The 20,985-nt window shown below is 35.4% G+C and overlaps 1 protein-coding gene across 1 annotated transcript; it reads right to left on the reverse strand.

Moving 5' to 3' along the window:
• Positions 1-3,637: 3,637 nt before the first annotated feature.
• Positions 3,638-13,314, reverse strand: LOC128209037 (26S proteasome non-ATPase regulatory subunit 8-like). Its single transcript, XM_052912850.1, has 8 exons — positions 13,196-13,314; positions 7,788-7,860; positions 6,420-6,522; positions 5,967-6,060; positions 5,514-5,612; positions 4,862-4,935; positions 4,548-4,659; positions 3,638-4,004 (listed from the first exon to the last, which is right to left on the reverse strand). Exons 1-8 carry the CDS (start codon positions 13,301-13,303, stop codon positions 3,870-3,872), a joined length of 798 nt encoding a protein of 265 aa, XP_052768810.1. The 5' UTR covers positions 13,304-13,314; the 3' UTR covers positions 3,638-3,869.
• Positions 13,315-20,985: the final 7,671 nt, after the last annotated feature.

Below are 20,985 nucleotides of genomic sequence, written 5' to 3' on the forward strand. Positions count from 1 at the left end.
GACAACTACAACATTTGATCCCTGATCATAGTTTAATCTCTTTTTGCATTGCCATCTAAAAAAATAAGAAATGTTTCATTTGACCTGCTGGAATATTTAATACCAATTAAGCAAATATAATTTCCAATTAAGATGCTAACAAACTTGCAGCGTGATATTGTTATATACAGAAAAATATGTGATGGTTGTATTAAATCGGAAATAAGGTACCAGTATATCATTGATAAAAAGAAATTCATTATAAGGCCTCCCCTTCAACAAAAGGTGATCTGTTGTTGTGGTTTTCCTTATTCGTTTCCTTCGATCAAATTTTATCCAGAGCAAAAATTCCAATTACTGGAATGAATGAAAGGGAATCTAGAAGATTAATAGATGGTAATGAGAAGTTGTGCATTATGCAACAATTATATCTCCCCGTGTTCATATTTAGTTGACTATTTAGAGGAAAAGAATAAATATTATCAAGGCATTCAGTAGTAGTGACATTGTAGTGCAAACACTTGGCATAACTATTAAAACACGGAAGATATTCCAATGAAGCTTGGTTCACATGTTTCAACAGACAACACAAGCATGTGGAGCAAGACCCATAATTCAGTCTTTATGTATTATGAGTAATGCCCCTTGTTTAATTTTAAACAAGAGCTGTCACAGTATGTGACGAATGCCCCCGAATGTGACATTGACCTACGAACAAGGTCAGTACATGAAAAGTTGATCTTGCCTTTACGTGTCAAATACATATGGCAAGTTATTTTAAATTGCCTCTGAACATAAAAAATACCACCCATACTTAACAACCTACACTGTTATGTCCTTATATTCAGAATTCCCTTGTGAATAAACACTTAGGTGTATCTTTCACCTTAGAGGTAGGGACATGGGTCTTGCACACGACATGTCGTCTTCATAATTATGTGGAACACATGTAGCAAGTGATTTTAAAATCTGTCCATACAAGGGAAAGTAACAGCCCTGACACGACAACCTAAACTATGTCCTTATATGCAGCACTCCATTGTGAATAAACACTAAGTGTGACCTTGACCTTTGAGGTAGGGACACGGGTCTTGCACGCGACACGTCGTCTTGGTATGTGGAACACATATGGCAAGTTATTTTAAAATCTGTCCATACAAGGGAAAGTTACAGCCCGGACACCACAACCTATACTCTATGTCCTCATATGCAGCACTCCATTGTGAATAAACACTATGTGTGACCTTGACCTTTGAGGCAGGGACACGGGTCTTGCACGCGACACGTCGTCTTGGTATGTGGAACACATGTGGCAAGTTATTTTAAAATCTGTCCATACAAGGGAAAGTTACAGTCCGGACACGACAACCTATACTCTTATGTCCTTATATGCAGCACTCCATTGTAAATATATGCAGCACTCCATTGTAAATAAACACTTAGTGTGACCTTGACCTTTGAGGTAGGGACACAGGTCTTGCACGCGACATGTCGTCTTGGTATGTGGAACACATTTGGCAAGTTATTTTAAAATCTGTCCATACAAGGGAAAGTTACAGCCCGGACACGACAACCTATACTCTATGTCCTTATATGCAGCACTCCATTGTAAATAAACACTAAGTGTGACCTTGACCTTTGAGGTAGGGACACGGGTCTTGCACGCGACACGTCGTCTTGGTATGTGGAACACATGTGGCAAGTTATTTTAAAATCTGTCCATACAAGAGAAAGTTACAGCCCGGACACGACAACCTATACTCTATGTCCTTATATGCAGCACTCCATTGTGAATAAACACAAAGTGTAACCTTGACCTTTGAGGTAGGGACACGAGTCTTGCAAGCCACACGTCGTCTTGGTATGTGGAACACATGTGGCAAGTTATTTTAAAATCTGTCCATACAAGGGAAAGTTATAGAGCCGGACGGACGGACGGACGGACAGACGGACGGACGGTGCGATTTTAATATGCCCACCTTCGGGGGCATAAAAAGCAACAGACAAGCATTTGCATACCCAAGTCTTGTCAACAACACAAGACAATAGTCTGAAAATACTCCGAGAGAGACATGCTTGTCCAACTGTTTATCAAACCACATTGATATTGCATTTGCTGTGGCGCCTCTACGGTATTACTTTTGATTCAGAGGTCGAGTCTGCAAAACCATGTGCAGATAATAACTTTTTTTAGTCCAATCTGGATAAAATTTGGTGGTTTAGGGTATAATGTCGTGCTCGTGATCATGGCATAATTCACCTCAATAACTCCAGAGTTATACCCGTAACATTAAAAACTAGGATTCCGTCCTCTGAAGACAATAATTATTATAAAAAATGGTGACAGTGACAGACTTTGCGTTATGCCCAGTATATATGAGTTGCTTGTCCAGACAATTAATTATTGGAAGTTATTACCACAATGAGATGACAATGCAACGGCCTAAAATCTAGGTTTCCAGATTTTTAAAATCTACGTCACTGTCAATTTGGCTTTATGAGCACAACTGATGATAGTGTTTCATGTCATTTAGGCGGAATATAGAACCACGAAGGTTGCCCTTGACTAATAAATGACCCATATGGTTTTAAGGGTCAAAAGTCATGGTCAATGTTTCTTTTTGAATTTTTTTTGCCAATTTCTCACTACAAAATGCTATAAAGGTTCAATTAAGAGCTCACCTTTTCTTTCCTTAAGGAAGATGACGTATTGATGTAAGTGGCAGGAGTGGTTTGCCAAATTGTGGGTACACTTGAATCACAACTTCATGTTTCCAGTAGCTTTAAATGCCTGTTTAACAAGTTTTTGAAGTTGTTCTCAAACACCTGTAAATTTGTGCCCTTACATGAACTATCAGTGGCCTCCATGTGTAGTGATCTTTAAAGAGAATCACCTACTATCATACTACCTTAATGTGCAATATTTAACTAGCAGCATATCAATTTGACCGATTTGCCTTTTTATGTCTGCTCCTGAACTTTTACCTTTGGTAGATTGATTTCCAATGAATGCATTTATCTTCAAAACAGATTTTAAAACATGCTTATACACTTTTACTTCATGTCATGATTGCAATATAGGACTTAAAGGTCAAATTCAAATCCATTGTATTGAATAGTCATATTGTCTACTTTAAGGTATTTGATGTTCAAATCTGTCATTGACAATACGTTATGTTAATTTTTTATGCCTGGCGACCCTTTATTTATCTCATATCATTTGAAAGTTTCTGATCACTTATATGTAATATAAATGAGCTAAATACATTATAAATTTATCCCAGTTCATATTCACCGTTTTATTTCAAGTAAAATAGGATGTTACATGGCATCTTTCATGACAAAAATTCATGTTTGTTAGATTTATTTTGGTATTCTTTTTCACATATTCTTTTCCTACACATTAAATTCTTTCAAATGATAGCAAAATAACATGGGTTCACAAGGCATCCTAAATGCATGTAATAATAGTTGTATAACGGATACAGTTAATACTTTGTCTTTATCTATATCCATCAGGTCCATTTAACATTGAACAATCCTTTTTCACATTTGATAAAATGTCCAAGGCCAAAACAAACTGCGCTATTCCAAAATTATGATTAGTACCAAAGCTGAATTACAGGATCCAAAGGCATAAAGAAGCAAATGAAAACAATAAGTATATGGTGTTTGTATTCAGAAAACATTTTGACAAATACATAAATGCAAAACTAGTCCTGCCACAATGTTTCAGAAATAAATTCCTCATTTAAAATTCGACCATATCATCATTGATGCATCTGAGAACAATTCCACGTTTTTACTACAGTAAATATAAGTATGTGTGGTTCGAATAAATAAATGAGCGCATTCACACAATCTCGTACACAATGTTTGACAAGCAAGTCCTAGACAATCATTTCGAGTTCCCGTGCGTACATGATAGTCTGTTCAGCCAGGGTTTTGGCTGGTATTACATCATCCGTGTCTTTCTCTTCCTGAGCAAAGTAGAAAAATCCATCAGTCTTTAGGTCCCACTTCCGCTGAAATGGAATAAGGGATCATGAGTACTGAAAATAACATGAATGGGGCAGAATTTTACACTAAAGTGTTCTTGTGGAGATTTCCCTATATATGTAGGTGAAGTTTGAAAATATATTTTACAGAATGGTACACATGACAAAAAAAAACAGCAACAATAATATTTACACTGTTAGTGGCAATGCAGGCAATAAAATCAGGTATGAGTTGCTTTAGCTAACTAGAACATTGCAAATAAGATGTGTTGCCTGTCGGAAGTTCCCATCATTTTATTCAGTTAATGTCACTATGACCTTGGCCTTTTACTCCAAAGTCACCTATTGACCATGCCTAATGAGCTCATCTCTACGCCAAATTGTCTAAAAGTTGATTGGAAAGGAAAGTTAGATGCCACCAAACAAAGCAATCCATAAATGAGTACCATGCTTCGCAGACGACACAAAAACATGTGAAGCTTGCATTGCACTCAACTATGTGAATGTGTGCCAAAATAATTAAATTTCTATTTTTTTTAAATTTAACAAATTAGGAAATCACAATTGTACCTGTTGTGCGTATTCCTTCATCTGTTTTACAGAATCGTAGAACAACATCCGGGCTGCTTCATTCAGGGCTATCTTCTCATATGCCTTCTCAATACACCCAGCAATCTCATTCCTGGTTTCAAAGGTGTACAAATAAAAGCTCTATTTAATCATGATTGAATGATGGAAATAAGATGATTATAAAACTTCAATAAATGTTAGTAAGAGGGTACAGTTAACATAAGCAGTCTCTTTGCTTACCATGTGATTACTGTATAAACTGTTTTTAGAAAGAGATGCACAAAAAAACTTCATATATTCAAGCTTGGTAATACCTTATTGTGTTCAGTAAAATGTCGATGAAGAAATTGTAGTTATCAGCAGGAACATTTCCTCTAGCCAGAAAAACCTGGAAGTATTGTAGATAATAGAATGCATATCCTGTTAAACATAATGAAAGTCAAATTCAAAGCATCGACTCAGTTAAGTTCTTTTCCTGATGTAAATTCTCAATCTAAAATTGATGTGATACTGTAATTTGATGGCACAGCCCTGAATAATTTTAAGTGTGTATAACAAAACAATCCATTGAATTTGAGGTCCATTCTGCAGGTTTTTACTCTCTTTTTTCCAATGGCTTTATGATATTGAATATACTTGTTATCATGTAAATAATTATTTGTGAAACAAACCTGGTAAGTCCCTATTTTTAAATGTAGCTGTGCTTTGAAATGCTGTACCCTAGGTACCTTGTTATAGCTGCCTTCCATCAAGTACTGCTCCATGGAGACGGGATGTTTGATGTAGATGTTGTTCTTGAACTCCTTTACAGACTGTTCCATTATTATACACAGGTAGAGTAACCTACCTTGTTATAGCTGCCTTCCATCAAGTACTGCTCCATGGAGACGGGATGTTTGATGTAGATGTTGTTCTTGAACTCCTTTACAGACTGTTCCATTATTATACACAGGTAGAGTAACCTACCTTGTTATAGCTGCCTTCCATCAAGTACTGCTCCATGGAGACAGGATGTTTGATGTAGATGTTGTTCTGGAGCTCCTTTACAGGCAGTAGCTCAAGCTCCTGAAATACATGGTACACCAGACATCAGGGACAGGAAAAGTGCTGCTAAGAATAATACAGTATACATAAATAGGTTTGGTTTTACATTCAGATGGATTTCAATTAACGTCTTTCCGAATCCTATGGTCCAAATTCTGTGGTGTATATGCAAGAAGGCAAAAAATACATGCTTCTTTCTTCTATTTTCATAATGTTGGGTTTTCATAGTGAAAGCATTAAACAGTGATGATGATTATTATTATTTGAAAGCAAGAACAAATAAAATTGGCAGAATGGACAAAAGTAGCCAACTATTGTAAGACATTTTGTCAGAATGGACAGAAGCACTATCCATTTATTCCAAAGAGAACATACTGTGTGAAATTCTGCTACTCTGTTCTGTGCAAGAAGGCAGAGGAGATTCAAACCCAGCAACTGGTACTTGTATGTGGACTCGGGGAGGTTATCTCTGCAACAAATACCATATGTTTAACATAAAACATAATAAACTGTGACACAAAGTCGAACTTACTTTAAACCATTATCAATTGTATGAAAATGTCACAGGTTCAATATAATTGGGGGCCATGTTATCAACGAACACATAAAATAATCGAATAAACAAACTGACCAAATTGCTTTAAGTTTTGAAATAAATACAACTACTACTCAAAAACATTCGTGCGAAAAAGCGATCAAACGATAAAGGCATTGATAATATATCTGAAATGTCATTAAAGCTTCTTTTAGTCTTTTAAAGACTAGATCAGGGAATAAAATAGTACTACTAAGTTACTAAAAGGGGACAATTTGTATAGGAAATGTTACTTGTAGTCCATGTAGTAGCATTTGAGCTGTGCCATGTATCTTTCAAATGCCGGGATGTCTTTCTTAGCTATGGCCCACTGTGCCCCAACTTCAAGGATATCTCCTGCAGTGACAAAACACATGTCCTTATTCATCCTTTTCTACATTCTCATGTTTATTTTCAGAAAATTAAGCCCTTATATTTTGTTCATAATGTAAATTGTTACAATTGATTTTCCCAAGTACCCTGAAGAATTGGACAGAAGCGCATTTCTGTATCCACTCTTGAAAAGACATGTTTACAAATGGGAGGAGGCACAAGCAAATTAAAAGTAATTTAAGAAATAAAACATACTTGTAAAACTCTTCAGATTTATATGCTCAAGGATTGACTGCACTGAACTGGAAGTGGGATGAGTTGGTTAAACTTATCTTGACATATCAGGGTTCGAATTTAGACTCGCATACTCGCAAAATGCAAGCGATATTTGCAAATTGGGAGTGACTTTTATTCATGCTCGCAAAATTATGCGAGTTGCTGTTTCTAGACCACAAATGTTGAAAGGAAAGTAGAATAAACATGAACTTAACTCCTCTACGTAGTCGAGTGTAAACAGCCTATAAGTGGCATGTTTACACTACCAGTATAAAGAAGACTGTACGGAGTCACGCTCTAGTAAGTTTTCAAAAATAGAACAAAATTTATACGGAAAAAGCTGAGTTTTATCTCAAATCTTTCCGGGATGCTCCGAGGCGTGCACAATGGAAATGACGTAAACACCTAGCTCAATTTTTTCCTAAATTTAGCGCTTTCGTGCCCTATGTAAACCCCATCAACCTTTGAATATATTTCCTCCCAACTGTCAAAGTGAATAGACTTCGTCAATCGATATATCTCGTGTTCCAAAGCATCCACGCTACATTTACTGTTGCTTTTATTTATTTTAAATTTATAACGTTATCGTTTATAATACATATAGACTTAATGAAATCTGTAGTGTGCTTGCCGAATGGGTATTAATCGATGGTGAGGGTAAATATACAAAGTGAACAAATTATTGGACAGCTTTGTTATCGAAAAGCGGAAGTCAACTGATGAGTCTTTCCGCAACAAAGAATAAGCCATCAACAAGTTCTAGTAGTCGAGTCACTCAAGATTGATACTTTTTAATATTCATAATGTCTTAGATGTAAATTTCTACTTTAATTAGACAATATTATAAGGGAATAAAGCGAAAAATAAAATTGCAAGTTGATTTTTCATTTTGCGAGTTGCCTCAAAAAGCACTCGCATGTTACTAACAATTAAACACTGAAGTATGCTTGTATACCAAAGAACAGTGCTTCCATTTCACAACTAAATAGTATAAAAAGTATTATAACACTTACTTGCCACCAATAATTCTTGTTTTGATGGTGCTGCTTCATCTGTGGGCAGGAAGGAGACTTGGGTAAGGGCAATCTGAAAGCATTTAGTTCAAACAATAAACTTTAACATCATCAATTCTTGAATGTCAAAACCTTTAAAAAGTTGATGGTGTAATCATTTTTATTTTTGAGTATACATATAGCTTATTACTTCCACCTTCAAACTATTGAACTGCAGTGGTAGGATGCTCTTGACAAGTAGATGACCCTAAATGATTTGGGGACCACTAGGACAAGGTCAACAGTCTCATGGAAACTTGCCAATACAATAACCAAGTTGGTCAATATTCAATGCATTTCTTCCAAAAAAAACATCACTCCACATCCTTCTTACAAAACTCTGCTCATGGTCATCATGTTTGACATACATCTCTTGTTTCTTATAATCTACCAGAAGATGTAGATCTCATACCCTTTTTTTCAAAAGACTCTCATGATTTGTTGAGATACAAAATAACAAATATCAGGGGCGATATTACAGACATTCTCAATTCTCGATATTACAGACATTCTCAATTCCGAGTCAAGACTCGGAATACACTATTATTTAATAACAAAGAATCATCAATATTGCATTCGTTTTACAAAAATAAATGTTAGTTTCAAATAGTTGTAGAATTTATCAAATTTCATCATCAAATTAATCATGTAGATCTGTCAGACTCAGAGTAATCACAATGCTTACAGATTATTTTTTCGGATGCATTTATATAAAGGCCATACAGAACATTTAAGTACCTGTGTTTATTGCTTATTAAAGTGAAACACTATACTACTTATGAAATTTAAATGAAAATCAAATATGAATATTGCAATAGCTGGGTGCCTGAATGTCGATGATTTCGGATAACCCTCACTACGACTACAAGTCAATAAACGTTGAATAAGTACACCAAATTTATTTGGCTTTAAAACTATTGAGCCCCTTCTAGATCTTTAAATACCCAAGTTCGTCTCCTTAGCAGTATACACTGAGCCGGTAGTTCAGACAAATTAAGCAGACTCCGACCAGTCTGTTTGATACAGTCCACATTTTACCCAAAAATAAAGTGAAATATAGGTTTTGTCTTGATGTCAGACACACATTCATATTGAATTATTGATGTTTATTAAATATATCAATGCTATAAATCATAAGGGTTTTGAAATCAAATAAGTGTCAGTGATTTTTTTCCGTCAAATTTAACGCTGAATAACGGCTGTTTCCCCTCGGCAAAAAATCGTCCAATTTTCCCAAAAAATAGTCATATTTTCCCAAAAAAAGGTAATCAATTCCCCTCAGAAATGAATAAAAAATACAAATATGAATTGTGCTTTTTGTTTTTATTTCGTAAAACAATGCATTTTAAAAACGTTGCGAACACGCAACAATAGCAGGAACCGGTTCGATCCGGGATAGGGCCCGTGAAATACACCGTTTCTGATTATCATCACCGAGACGCAGGTTATTTGTCTTATGACACTGATCAATAAGTTTACGATTTTCAACATTTTGACTTCAATTTTCCGGCAAACAATAACAAATGTAAGTGATATATACAGTACACTCCACGCGGAACTACCACTTTCCGTTTTCCTCGGCGGATTTTGGTCATCGCGGACACGACATCCAATTCATCATAATCCTCTTTCCTCGGCGTTTTTACTCGTTCACCCACCGAGGCTAATCAGTGGACCGTATAATTACAATCGCCGCGTTACTCGGAGGTAAAAACACCGCGAAACTCGGAGGAAAACCGATAGGAATCTCCCACTGTATCTTATTTTGTTTAATTTATTTGATATTTTTTGCTACACCCGTAATTATTTATAAAAATAATTTATTTCGCGTACCTAATTTTCGGACATCCAAAGGGCATCAATCGTAACTTTCACACTTACCAAGTTTCACCGACGAAGATTATCTACCTAACCGTATACACCACTGTTGACAAGTTAATTAGTAAATACCCATCCTAAACGATGTATTGCATGTAGAGAGAGGAAATGTGAAATATTTATTGGAGGATTAAATAAACAACAAGGGCAATCAAGGGATTAAGAAAACAAAGACATGACATTTTTGTAAAACGATCTGCCAATAAACTTTTAAACTTGTACCACACTTATAGACTGTAAGAAGCAATTATGTACAGTTGTACATATTGAATCATCAATAAAAGTCAACACATTCAATGATATATGTAACTAATTAATGTGATGAATTAAAGTTGGAAATGCAATACTAAAGTTACATTCGAAAACACCACTCAGACACAATAATCCTGCATAACAATATACATGCTCTCCATGAGATCCTCGTGGGTAAAACTGTGAGTTATGTGACGTCACACAGTATGACTGTTTGATCTGAAGCCGATATAATATGTTATTCATTTCAATGCATGTATAAAATGGTGTTTAATGGGATTTTAATTAACTTGATGAAGGATTTACACTTATATACGTAATAAATAAGTTTAGAACCATTGATAACTACGGATAAATTAATAAGTGTTAATAAGTAGTAAAATGCAAATTAAGAAATAATGACCGAAAAATATTCACACTTACTAAGTTCTCAACACCTTCATTACTTCAATCTAATTAAGTTCTCAACACCTTAATATAGTATGAGAAAGATGACAATAACAAACACAAACCCACGCTATGGTATATCTTTTAATTACATAATGTGAAAAACAACAGTTGTTTGACGATGCTGATGAAAATTTACAATAATTGTTTTTAAAAAGAAACTTACTGTACTTTGAAAAATAATTATCTAATTATTTAATACTGTTTTAACAGAAGCAATGTACTGTAGTAGCTATGCACAAAACGCGGAGTTCCGCGATTAGGTCAATAAATCGATTCGATCACCGGCGCTACCGGCAATAAAACCCTCCATAGAAAACGATTAACTCGGTGCAACTCGGCGAAATTTAGCGAGGAAAAAGGTTGCGTACTCGGCGGAAATCCGCGATAAATTAAAAACGCCTCCGAGTCACCGAGGAAAGTGGTAGTTCCGCGTGGAGTGTACTGTAGCATTACCTTATAGCAAAATGTAACATTCACCTTAAAAGTTTAATCATAAATATGTCACATAATAGCAAATACTACGTTAAAAGACTCAACAAAAGTGATGTCAAGTCAATGCCAAAAATTACAACTTTCCTGATAGTAACTGCAATTAAAGAGATTGAATTATGCTCAAAGTACAATGTTTTTTTGTTACTTATGTATGATTTTAGTGTAACTTTGTTTATTGTGTTTTTTAAGATCTTGCATTTAATAACCATATCACAAGACCAGAAAGCTGAAATTGCAATTTGTTTCGTGAGAAAGTGATAATGCTTAATAGGGATCATTTGGCACAAAAATCATGTTTTACATGTTTTGATGATAGTAACTGTCATTAAAGAAAGTTCAAACAGTTTTAATAGGTGTCTTTGATACTGGTTCTTTTAAATGACTATTTTAATGTTCATTGTATTTTCCAAATTTTGGGAATTAACGCGCTTATTTTCCCAATTGTGCACAGGCAGCTGTTACGTTGACAGAACCACCCTATGGCCACCCCCCTCTAAAAAAAAAAAATATTAAAAAAAAAAAATTCAAGACCAAAAATGATTGGAACATGATCATTTATCATAAAAACCAATGAAATGGAAGGAATGGAATTAATTTATCTATACACTGGAGCATAAAATAACTTCAATAGGACTGTGATTAGTACTGTTTACACAGGGAAAATTGAAGATTTGAATTTGCTGTACTCTTTCCGATTAAAGAAAAACTCGAGAATTGGACATTGAATTATGCTTGTTTGTCTAAAGACAATATAGTTATACCAACATATCGCACACCATTTTAAAGGTAATTGACTCTTCTTTCCATGTCACTTATTTAGAAATGGATTGTTTATATGTTGGTTGAGAAATTTGCATAAAACTGGACTCTATCGTGAATTCGGGTAAGTTTGAGTTACATACCTTGTTTCTTTTTTGTATTTCAAAGACACTTAATATCTTCAGATATGTTGTTTATCTCATTGTATGTACCCAAAATGGTTATAAACAACATTTAAGTGACAAACAATGATCCAGATGCCTGTGGTCTCTGTCACAGAACATATCCCGGAACAACGGGTTTTCGACCGCCTAAGGATTATTTACATTTTAATCATAAATAAGTGATAATAAAAAATAAATGTTTGTGTGTACCATTTAAAACAATCATTCATCTTTCAAAAAACAAAAAAAATAAAATCTGTTTCAATCGTCTATTGTTTACATTTTGAATCCAAAATGGCGGCTGTCACATGTTGCATTTGACAGATACAACATGCTTTCGACCATGACCTTTAACTATACTTCGCAACAAAAGTTTGTGCACAATATTTTTTATTTTAATTTGTATAACTTGTTTAAACTGTTTAACGTATTTTATTTAAAAAAAAAGTTCTTAGATATTTACATATTTGCCATACAGTCACTTTTTAGTGACTTATCACCACAAGAGAGGCAAAGGAATGCATCATCCCTTCTAATGGCTTTCAGAAGGGTACAAAATGATAAATTCACCCATCATGAACCCTGTTATCACTGGTCCAACTCTGAATGAGCCTCATATGACCTGCCTAGGCTGCAATATGTTTAATTTTATGGTAACTGAGCTCCCAAATGCAATTCAATATAGTTACCTGTAGATGAATTTCATTAATTTTAGAATAAGCAACATACCATATTTTGATGCGCTTTTAATGTTGTGCACTATACTCAGAAAACATTAGGGCATAGGTTTTAGGCTTTGGTATATATTTAAGATCTGGCAAACAAAAACAACACGATTTTAAAGAAGTATTTTGCATGTGAAATCATTTTATACGAAGGGTCTTATTTGGCATTAATTAAAAATGACAAATTGGTGTTGTTTCAAGTATAACTTAAGTTTTTTTAACACTACCATTCCCATTCTTTTTCAAATGAAGTTTTCTGACAGTTTTACTGTTATGGTTAACAATTGGAGCTTATTTTTACCGGAAGTGACGCAAAATAGAAGTGTTTTACCCATTTTCAGGAGGCGGTCGAAAATAGGTTGTGGTCGAAAATAGGTTGTTCCGGGATAATAAAGTTTCAGAAAATGTACAACTTCAATTTGACATAGGGTGGGTCCTGTCAACATAACTGCTGCCTGTGAATTGTAAAGCCACAGGTAGTTTTGAAAATTTAAATAAAAATCACTGAGTTTTAGAAATGCCTCTTTGCATGTAAAAATAATCATGTCGCGAAAATAGGTAACGTGACAAAGCGGTTCCGATTCGGCATCAATTAAAATGAAAAGTACAAAATATTGAAACAAATCATGGAAGATGTCTGTACAAATACCTTTAATTTTGATAACAATTCACCACATCGATCGAGATTAGCCGGTTTCTTGTCCCATTCTCGCTTTAAACTTTGATACATAATCACTATTTCTTTCAAGGAAGCCATTGTTGTTTCTGTTATTGTGAAATCAGCAAACGGTTACTCACAACTTATTTGGTGATATTTTTTTCTGCAGTGTAATTGTTGAATTATAGATCTGAAGTTTGGGGATTTGAGGCTAGTTCTAAATTGTAAATATTCAGCATATTTGAATCTTATTTTACCGAAAAATTAATCAACATCCTACAGTATATAGGGTTCGTTGCAAAAGGACAAATCAAATCACTGAAAATCCTGAACGACTGCATGCATGGATAGAGCGAAGGATCCAATTATAAAACATATTAACTATATTCCTAATAAAAAATCCACCAAGGCTTGAAGCACTACATCATTTTTGTATATAATATCACTATCGGCATGCAGACATCAGATATATAATCATAGCCGCTATATGTGACACATTAGATACATATAAAAAAAATCAATTAATCAATATCAATTGACCTTTTCCATAATGTGTTATTACTCCCGATGCGAGCTCGGCATTATTTGTCCATGGGCTATTGAACAATGCATATTATCGGATGTTTAACATAGCGCCGTTGGAAATAAATCACACCATTTTTATTCGTTATAAAAACCCTTGGCCTCAAAATTATAGCGTGGAAATTGCTGTTTACCTCAAAATCAAAATATTTGTTTGGGAATCAGCCATGGATGAAATACTATTGATATATTGATATACGGAGATGGTTTATGTCATGTTTAAAAATATTGTCAACAAGCGCTAGAAAATAACGTACAAGTACGACTTTAGTTGTCAGTGACAGTTAACCCGTGACCAAGCTCTGCCGGAAGTTACATGTATTGCAGCCAATCGAGGCTAAGACGAAGAAGAAGTTCAGAATGTCTTCCTGCGGCCACTATATATGGTTATATTCCGGTGATGAGAAGTGACTTACAGGTCACAAGCCCATTGTTATTGTTATTTGATATGTTATGTGTTTGTTTGTTATTCATGTCGAAAAATAGCTTATTGAGCTCATATTTCTTGTAAACACATACCCGACTTTAAATAAAGATTCATGTTTCTCCCACCTCAGATAAGTAGATCCAATAATTTAACCATGCTAGATAGTCTTATCTTGCCCACGGGCGGAGATAAAATGCCCGGATGGAACTCCTTTTACCACATTATAATTACCTCCCTTGTTGAAGACTGTCGTCAGTAGCACCAAGGAAATCTTGTCTTATGGTAATATTTAGAACGCTAATTAATTATTTCTCGCTTCAAATGTCACCATAAAACAGTTTTCAAGCACCATTCAAGAAATAATGCTTTATTCTCCTTAGAACTATTTAAAAAGACCGATTTGACTATTAACATTTACTGGATCATTGCGCGCATATCCATGACAACCACGTGCTATCGCATATCCATACGCAATTATTTTCACTAAGCACAAAAGAGTTCCAGGAAAAAAATACATTTTTACTTAATTTTGTTTAACTGAGGTGGGAGAAAAAGCATCTACCAACGCCGCTCGTGTAAGATAGGTTCATCCCGACCCTCGCGCAGGGTGTTTTGCGGAAACTCAGTAAACCTCGTTTCCGCAAAACACCCTACGCTCGGGTCGGAATGAACTTATCTTACACTGTCGGCCATGGAAGATACTTATAATCTTGTATCTTGCGTATAGTTTGGATCTCTTTTAGTAGCTAAAAATTATTTCAATGATTTTCAATCTACATATTGGTGACAAAACATTTCTTTTCTTTTCTTCTTTCGGTTTCACATGAAAGGATGAGGTATTAAGGAGTATGATGATATACATCGATTTAACTATAAATTATTAAATGCAAGTCACCATAACCTAAAACGAAACCAAATTATTTTTCGGCCGAAGTAGTCAAGAAAACCAATATCGGTATAAACTGTATAGAGACATTTTGAGTTAACAATTCTACCGATTTTAACCGTTACATCCATAGTACTATTAAAAGGCCATGGTGATATTACATGCTATGCTAGGTGATGGTGTTGTAATATAACGCTTCTGGTCCAGGATCATTGCTAGTAAAAAAAAAAATTTGTTCCCAGCCCTAATTCATACATTCACATAAAGATATTTAAATTTTGAAAATATATTGATATGCACCAGCATATGTACGGTTGTGTTAGAAAAATATGCACTTACCTTAATTCTTTGTATAATATGTATTGTTGTTGTTATCGGTCAATGGCAAATCACACAAGAAACTAGCAACGCCCCGACATTCCAGGCGCGCCAGCCTTGTTTGAATTTTGCCACCGCCGAGTGAGCAATCATTCCACAGGGATGAAAGTTATTACAAATGCTACACAAAGCTATTAGTGCTGCAAATTTCGAGAGGTATAGAGCACCTAACTGGTCTATGTCTGCCAACAGCAAGTTTCATATACCAAAATGTTCGCAAAGGCCTGTAGTTTCTGGAATGGCTAATCATTTTGTTCAATGCCGATGCGAAGCTGAGAAATCCAAGATGGCGTCCAAGATGGCCGCCAAAACACAAACATTTAGTGAGTATTCATATTTGCCTATTTCCATTACTACGTTTGAGTTTTCAATGACAATTTTCAACTGATATGTTAGTAGGTATATAACGAATGCGATATACGTGTTTTTTATTACTATCTTTGTCATTTTTGTTTATTTATTTAGCTAAAATATGCTAAATTATGCGCAAAATAGGGGTTGGTGTTAGCATTTTTATGTGCAGACTGAAAGAGGATAAACAGACATATGTATTTTTCAGTTTAAATGGAAGTACAGAGTATGGACATTCATGTATGTGGCATTTTAATTAAAATTAGTGAGATGTCATGTTGCAGTAAGGTATATGATGTGGGTGGGGTAATTAAAACGAGTTTCAGCGGTACCTCATACTGCGCTTTTTCTACTATAGATTTACTATTTTTAATTAGTTTTTAAGTATTCTTACACTTCATAGTTATACTAGACACATATTAAAACAGTTAAATACACTTTTTAATGATTCATAATTTGTTGGCCAAGGTGGCAACTACATTTTGAAGAATACAGGGGGGTAAGTTTGCATAATTTTATGAGAGGTCAGACCCATCATAATATATTACATTTCAAAAAAAGATTGAATATAATTCATAAAACTGTGTTGCTTCTTTAATTTATTTCTTTTTACAGAAGGCGCATGCTACATTTACCTTTAACTGTGAGATTATCAGTAAACCTTCTTGCTGGTGATTACCATATATCTGAGCAGTTACTCCCCCTTGATATAATTAAGCCATGGAAAAATCTACTGTAAGTTTGTAAGTCAGTGGTGTTCTCATTTGATGCTATTGATATTATTGGAGACAAGTAATTTTTATGGTATGTATCATTTCATAGAATTGATTAAGTATGTTTCTTTATGTTTTGCTACACATTCAATATCTTTAAGAGACAGTCTGAGTACAGTTTGGAGTGTCACTTGAGTATGAAACAGAACTAAACAGAACTAAACGATTTTAAAATGTACAATATGAATTCAAATAATACGAATTTAGGCAGATAAAAAATAGGTAAGTAGTAAGGGTGAAAAACTAGGTATGTTTGGTTCTTTAGTCACACACCCCATGACCTTTTTTTTAAGAAACATGAGTAGTAATCGGATACTCACTAGTAGCCGGATATACAAGTTATCCTTCTTGACGAAGTATTTTCCATATAATACTCGATAAAATATATATCCGATATGTTCGAAAGATGGCGTCAAGCTTATATCTATGTAAAATAAGATAAAATGAATATTATTTTCAGGGAATCCATCTAGAAGCTTTTTTGTGAACAGCTTAGACACATTGATGAGCAAAACAAGAAATCGACCACCACCACACTTTACGCACAGGACAAAACTGATTCTTATGCATATTACATATAGAGGTATATAGCTCATGCATTATGTACATTTGTATAAACTCAAATACAGTTTAGTAACTTATCAGTACATTAGTAACTTGTAGAATACCAATATTATAACAAAATTTATACATGTTGAGAGAAAAAAAAATGTTTTCATATATATAGAAAATTTGAAGTACACAATATTAGGTAAAAATTCATATACTGTTGCCTGTTGGATAACTTCATAAATGTCAACTCATTTGCAAAGAGATCGTAATGTTTGTTATAAGGAAGCTAAAACACTCTTACTCAAACTCCCTGAGCAGCATCCGTATATGTATAAGAGAAAGTGTTGCAAGTCCTTCTCAATGTAAACATATTTACTTTCAGAACCATCGGCTGGAATAACGCTGGGTTTTGAATATGGCCAACAAGGAAAATATTGGAACACATTTAAAAACAAGATCTTGCAGTGATAACTTTGACTGGAAAGAACATTGTTTTATTTGTGGATGTAAATGTGACCCTAACTGTAAATCGTCATCACAAGGTTATTCACGAAGTTGGTCGTATGTTGAAAGTTGTATTTCTACAGACCATAATTCCATATATCACAAGGTGTTAAAAACTGCTCTACAGATCAATGATAAAACAATTATCGATCGGTTAAGTGCTGTTGCAAATGGTGATCTTGTAGCAGTTGAAGCTCGCTATCACAGGAGAAAAGGCTGTCTTGCGACGTACTACAGTTATGCAGGCACTGATGGCCGTACTCCACCCAAAACTGTATTCAATGCATCTGACAAATATAGTGAAATATATAAAAAGGCAGCAGAAAGGCTAAAGGAAGAGTACGAGCACTCGATTGTAGTCCAAAATAAAGTGTATTACTTGTCTACGTTAAGAGAACGTTTTATCCAAGTAGCAACAGATGAGGGGTGTACAACTGCACATAGTTATAAAGGTGCTTATTTAAAGAAGCTGCTTGGGGCTATATGGCCTGAGATAGCATTTGTCCACCAGCATGGCAAATCCGATTTAGTGTGTTCGTCTAATAAAACGATAGGTGAGGCCATTAGAGAAGCGAAACAGTTCGAACAAATTATTCAACACGACAACGAATGCTCTTATGAGAACACCACAGAATCAGAACCAGAAACAGACGAATCTATTGTGCATAAAGCGATTGGCATTTTAAGAAAAAGAGTAATGGACTATAATTCTACAGTCGATATGGATTATCATTCTGAATACTATTCACCTAATGAAATGAACATGTCTGCCCAAGCAGATTTTTGCGAGCCTTTGCTTTATAAAGCTGTATGTTGGCTATCAGACAGGAAATGTTTCAATGCCGCATCGGAAACCACAAACAGAAAATGTATAACACTCGCTTGTGACATTACTACTCTAGTTACGTCAACCCCATCACCGAAGCATCTTGGGCTAGGTGTTCATCTGTACCACGAATTCAACAGCCGCCACTTAATTGAAGACATGTCAGCACTTGGATATACAATAACGTATCCTGATCTAAGAATGTTTCTGACCTCGGCTGCTCATCAAGCAATTGCAGCACAGAAAGTTACACCATCTGGAGGAATTGTACCGGATAATATTGCTTCCAAACAGAGAGGGGGTAAACTTGTGGTCGCAGTGGCAGATAATTGGGACCATAATGAGAGGATGGTTGATGGGAAAAGGACTACTCATGCAATGACCAGTATTCTAGTGTCCAGTACAAGTGTTGAAAACAGAATCAGTCAACGATTAGGAAAATCATCCAGAAGGACATTTGACAAAAAGTGCCTACCAGGTGGTAGTTTATGCTGCCTCACTGCTTACAAGAAACCGAGTCAAAGACCAACTCCCGTTTTCGAAAGCTCTGTCACACTAGACGAAATAAATCCAGTAGAGCCCAATGCTGTAAAAAGTGCGAGACTGAAGGAGTTGCTATACTCATTGGGACGGAGCTCCGTCTTTTGTGATGATGTAGCTGAAGATAAAAAAGTTCCAAACTGGAGCGTTTTTTTCGCAAATTCAATTGGGCAAGACAATCAAACCATCTCGACTATCGCCTACAACCCAATCATCATGGCCAAACCAACAGATTACAGCACTGTGTACACAACACTTATTCGGGCCAAAGAGGTTATGCATGAGTTAGGACAGAGTCATATCCCTGTAATTTTTGACATGGGACTGCTGTCAAAAGCTTGTGAAATTGTATGGAGTCAAGACATTTCTCTGAAAGGTGTAATTCCCGTCGAAGGTGGGATGCACCTTCTCATGTCTATCTTTGCTGGAATCGGCTACTTGTACGGGGAAGCAGGTCTGAAGCATCTTTTAACCGATGCTGGAACATATGCCCAAGCTACAGCAGCCAACATCATGACTGGGAAAGATTTCGACCGGGCATTGACAGCCTTCAAGTTGATTGACGAAGTGTTATACAGCCGTCTGCTCATTAACTTTGAAAGCTGGTGTATTAACAACAACAAACAATTACATCATGACGTTACATCGGTCTTGTCAACACTCAGATGTATGAATGATGATTCTTATCCAGAGCCTGAAATAGAAAGTTTCTGCGAAGCTATTGCGACTCATGTGGTGCCTCTGCTCGACGAATTCCGAGAGGAGGGTCGGAACGTATCCCCAACGTTCCGGGTATGGGACAATTATTTATCAAGAGTATCAACACCCCTTAAACTTCTCTTGGCTTCTACAAGGTCTCCAAGTTGGACAGTACATCAACATGCCAAATTACAGCTTATGCCTCTACTGTTTGCCTCCAATCGTACAATTTATGCTAAGTATATGGCAATTCAAATTCTGACTATGAACAGGCTACCGGCGGAAGTCGAAGAGGGATTTCTTGCAGGTCTTTACACGACCAAACTGGCACCCGGGAAGTTTAACAATGTCTGGTTAGACTACACGCTCGAGGTAACTCAAAATAAAGCTCTTAAGGGGTCCGGTGGAATCATCGGACTGACACTAAGAGAAAATGCCCTTGCACGTTGGTTTCTGGCACGACCTCTAGCATCCCGATATTCCACGGTATTTCATGAAAGCATAGACAGCCGAAACATCGAGGACAACACCAAACACCATAGTGAAACTACATACCATTGCGAACATTTTGGTATATAAAACTCCTTGTTGGCAGACATAGACCAGTTACTCCTCTAAATATGCAAGTAATGTGATCTGATTTGCAGCACTATATCTACATTTATTTTATTCAGATTTCATTGCTCACAAACCTGATAAACTTGGGTAAAGACACAGAAAATCAGACGTGAATATCCACGTGTTCATGTAGAGAAGATTGTTTATTTACTTTTTCAATAGTTCACGATCTATGACGACGCCATCTTGGATTGGCTGTCAGCCAATATTTTTGGGTCATTATATTGTACTCAATATATTGTTACGACCCATTGATAAAAAAGAGAATGCACTGGACCAGGGGCTACTTACCTGTGTATAGAAAGTATGCTATATCTATATCCCGCACATACATATATTAAAATGGAAAATAAATCGGGCGAGGGCCGATTTACAAGAAAAATAAAAATAGAATAAAAAAATAATAGATAAATAAAATAAAAATAATCAATTATATATTATTATTATTATTATTATTATTATTATCATTATTATCTTTTTTTTAACAACCATAGTTACCCTCTCTATATAAGTACATGAACATTTAAAAAACATAAAGGGTAATCAAGTTATGTCAACGCACTCTCTGGTCTTGAAGAAGCTTCAATAATTAAATAGTGAGGCAATAGTCGGGCATCGACAACAAAGTGGTCAGTTCATATATAT

Source organism: Mya arenaria, chromosome 11 (assembly GCF_026914265.1).
Source record: "Mya arenaria isolate MELC-2E11 chromosome 11, ASM2691426v1".
Classification (NCBI taxonomy): domain Eukaryota; kingdom Metazoa; phylum Mollusca; class Bivalvia; order Myida; family Myidae; genus Mya; species Mya arenaria.

Excerpts from the sequence above, each read along its gene's own strand:
- LOC128209037 (XM_052912850.1), bottom strand. The coding sequence starts at position 13,303 with ATGGCTTCCTTGAAAGAAATAGTGATTATGTATCAAAGTTTAAAGCGA. Across the intron at positions 6,061-6,419 it reads TGCTACTACATGGACTACAA|AGATAACCTCCCCGAGTCCA; the intron begins GTAACATTTCCT and ends TATTTGTTGCAG. Across the intron at positions 4,005-4,547 it reads TGAAGGAATACGCACAACAG|CGGAAGTGGGACCTAAAGAC; the intron begins GTACAATTGTGA and ends ATTCCATTTCAG.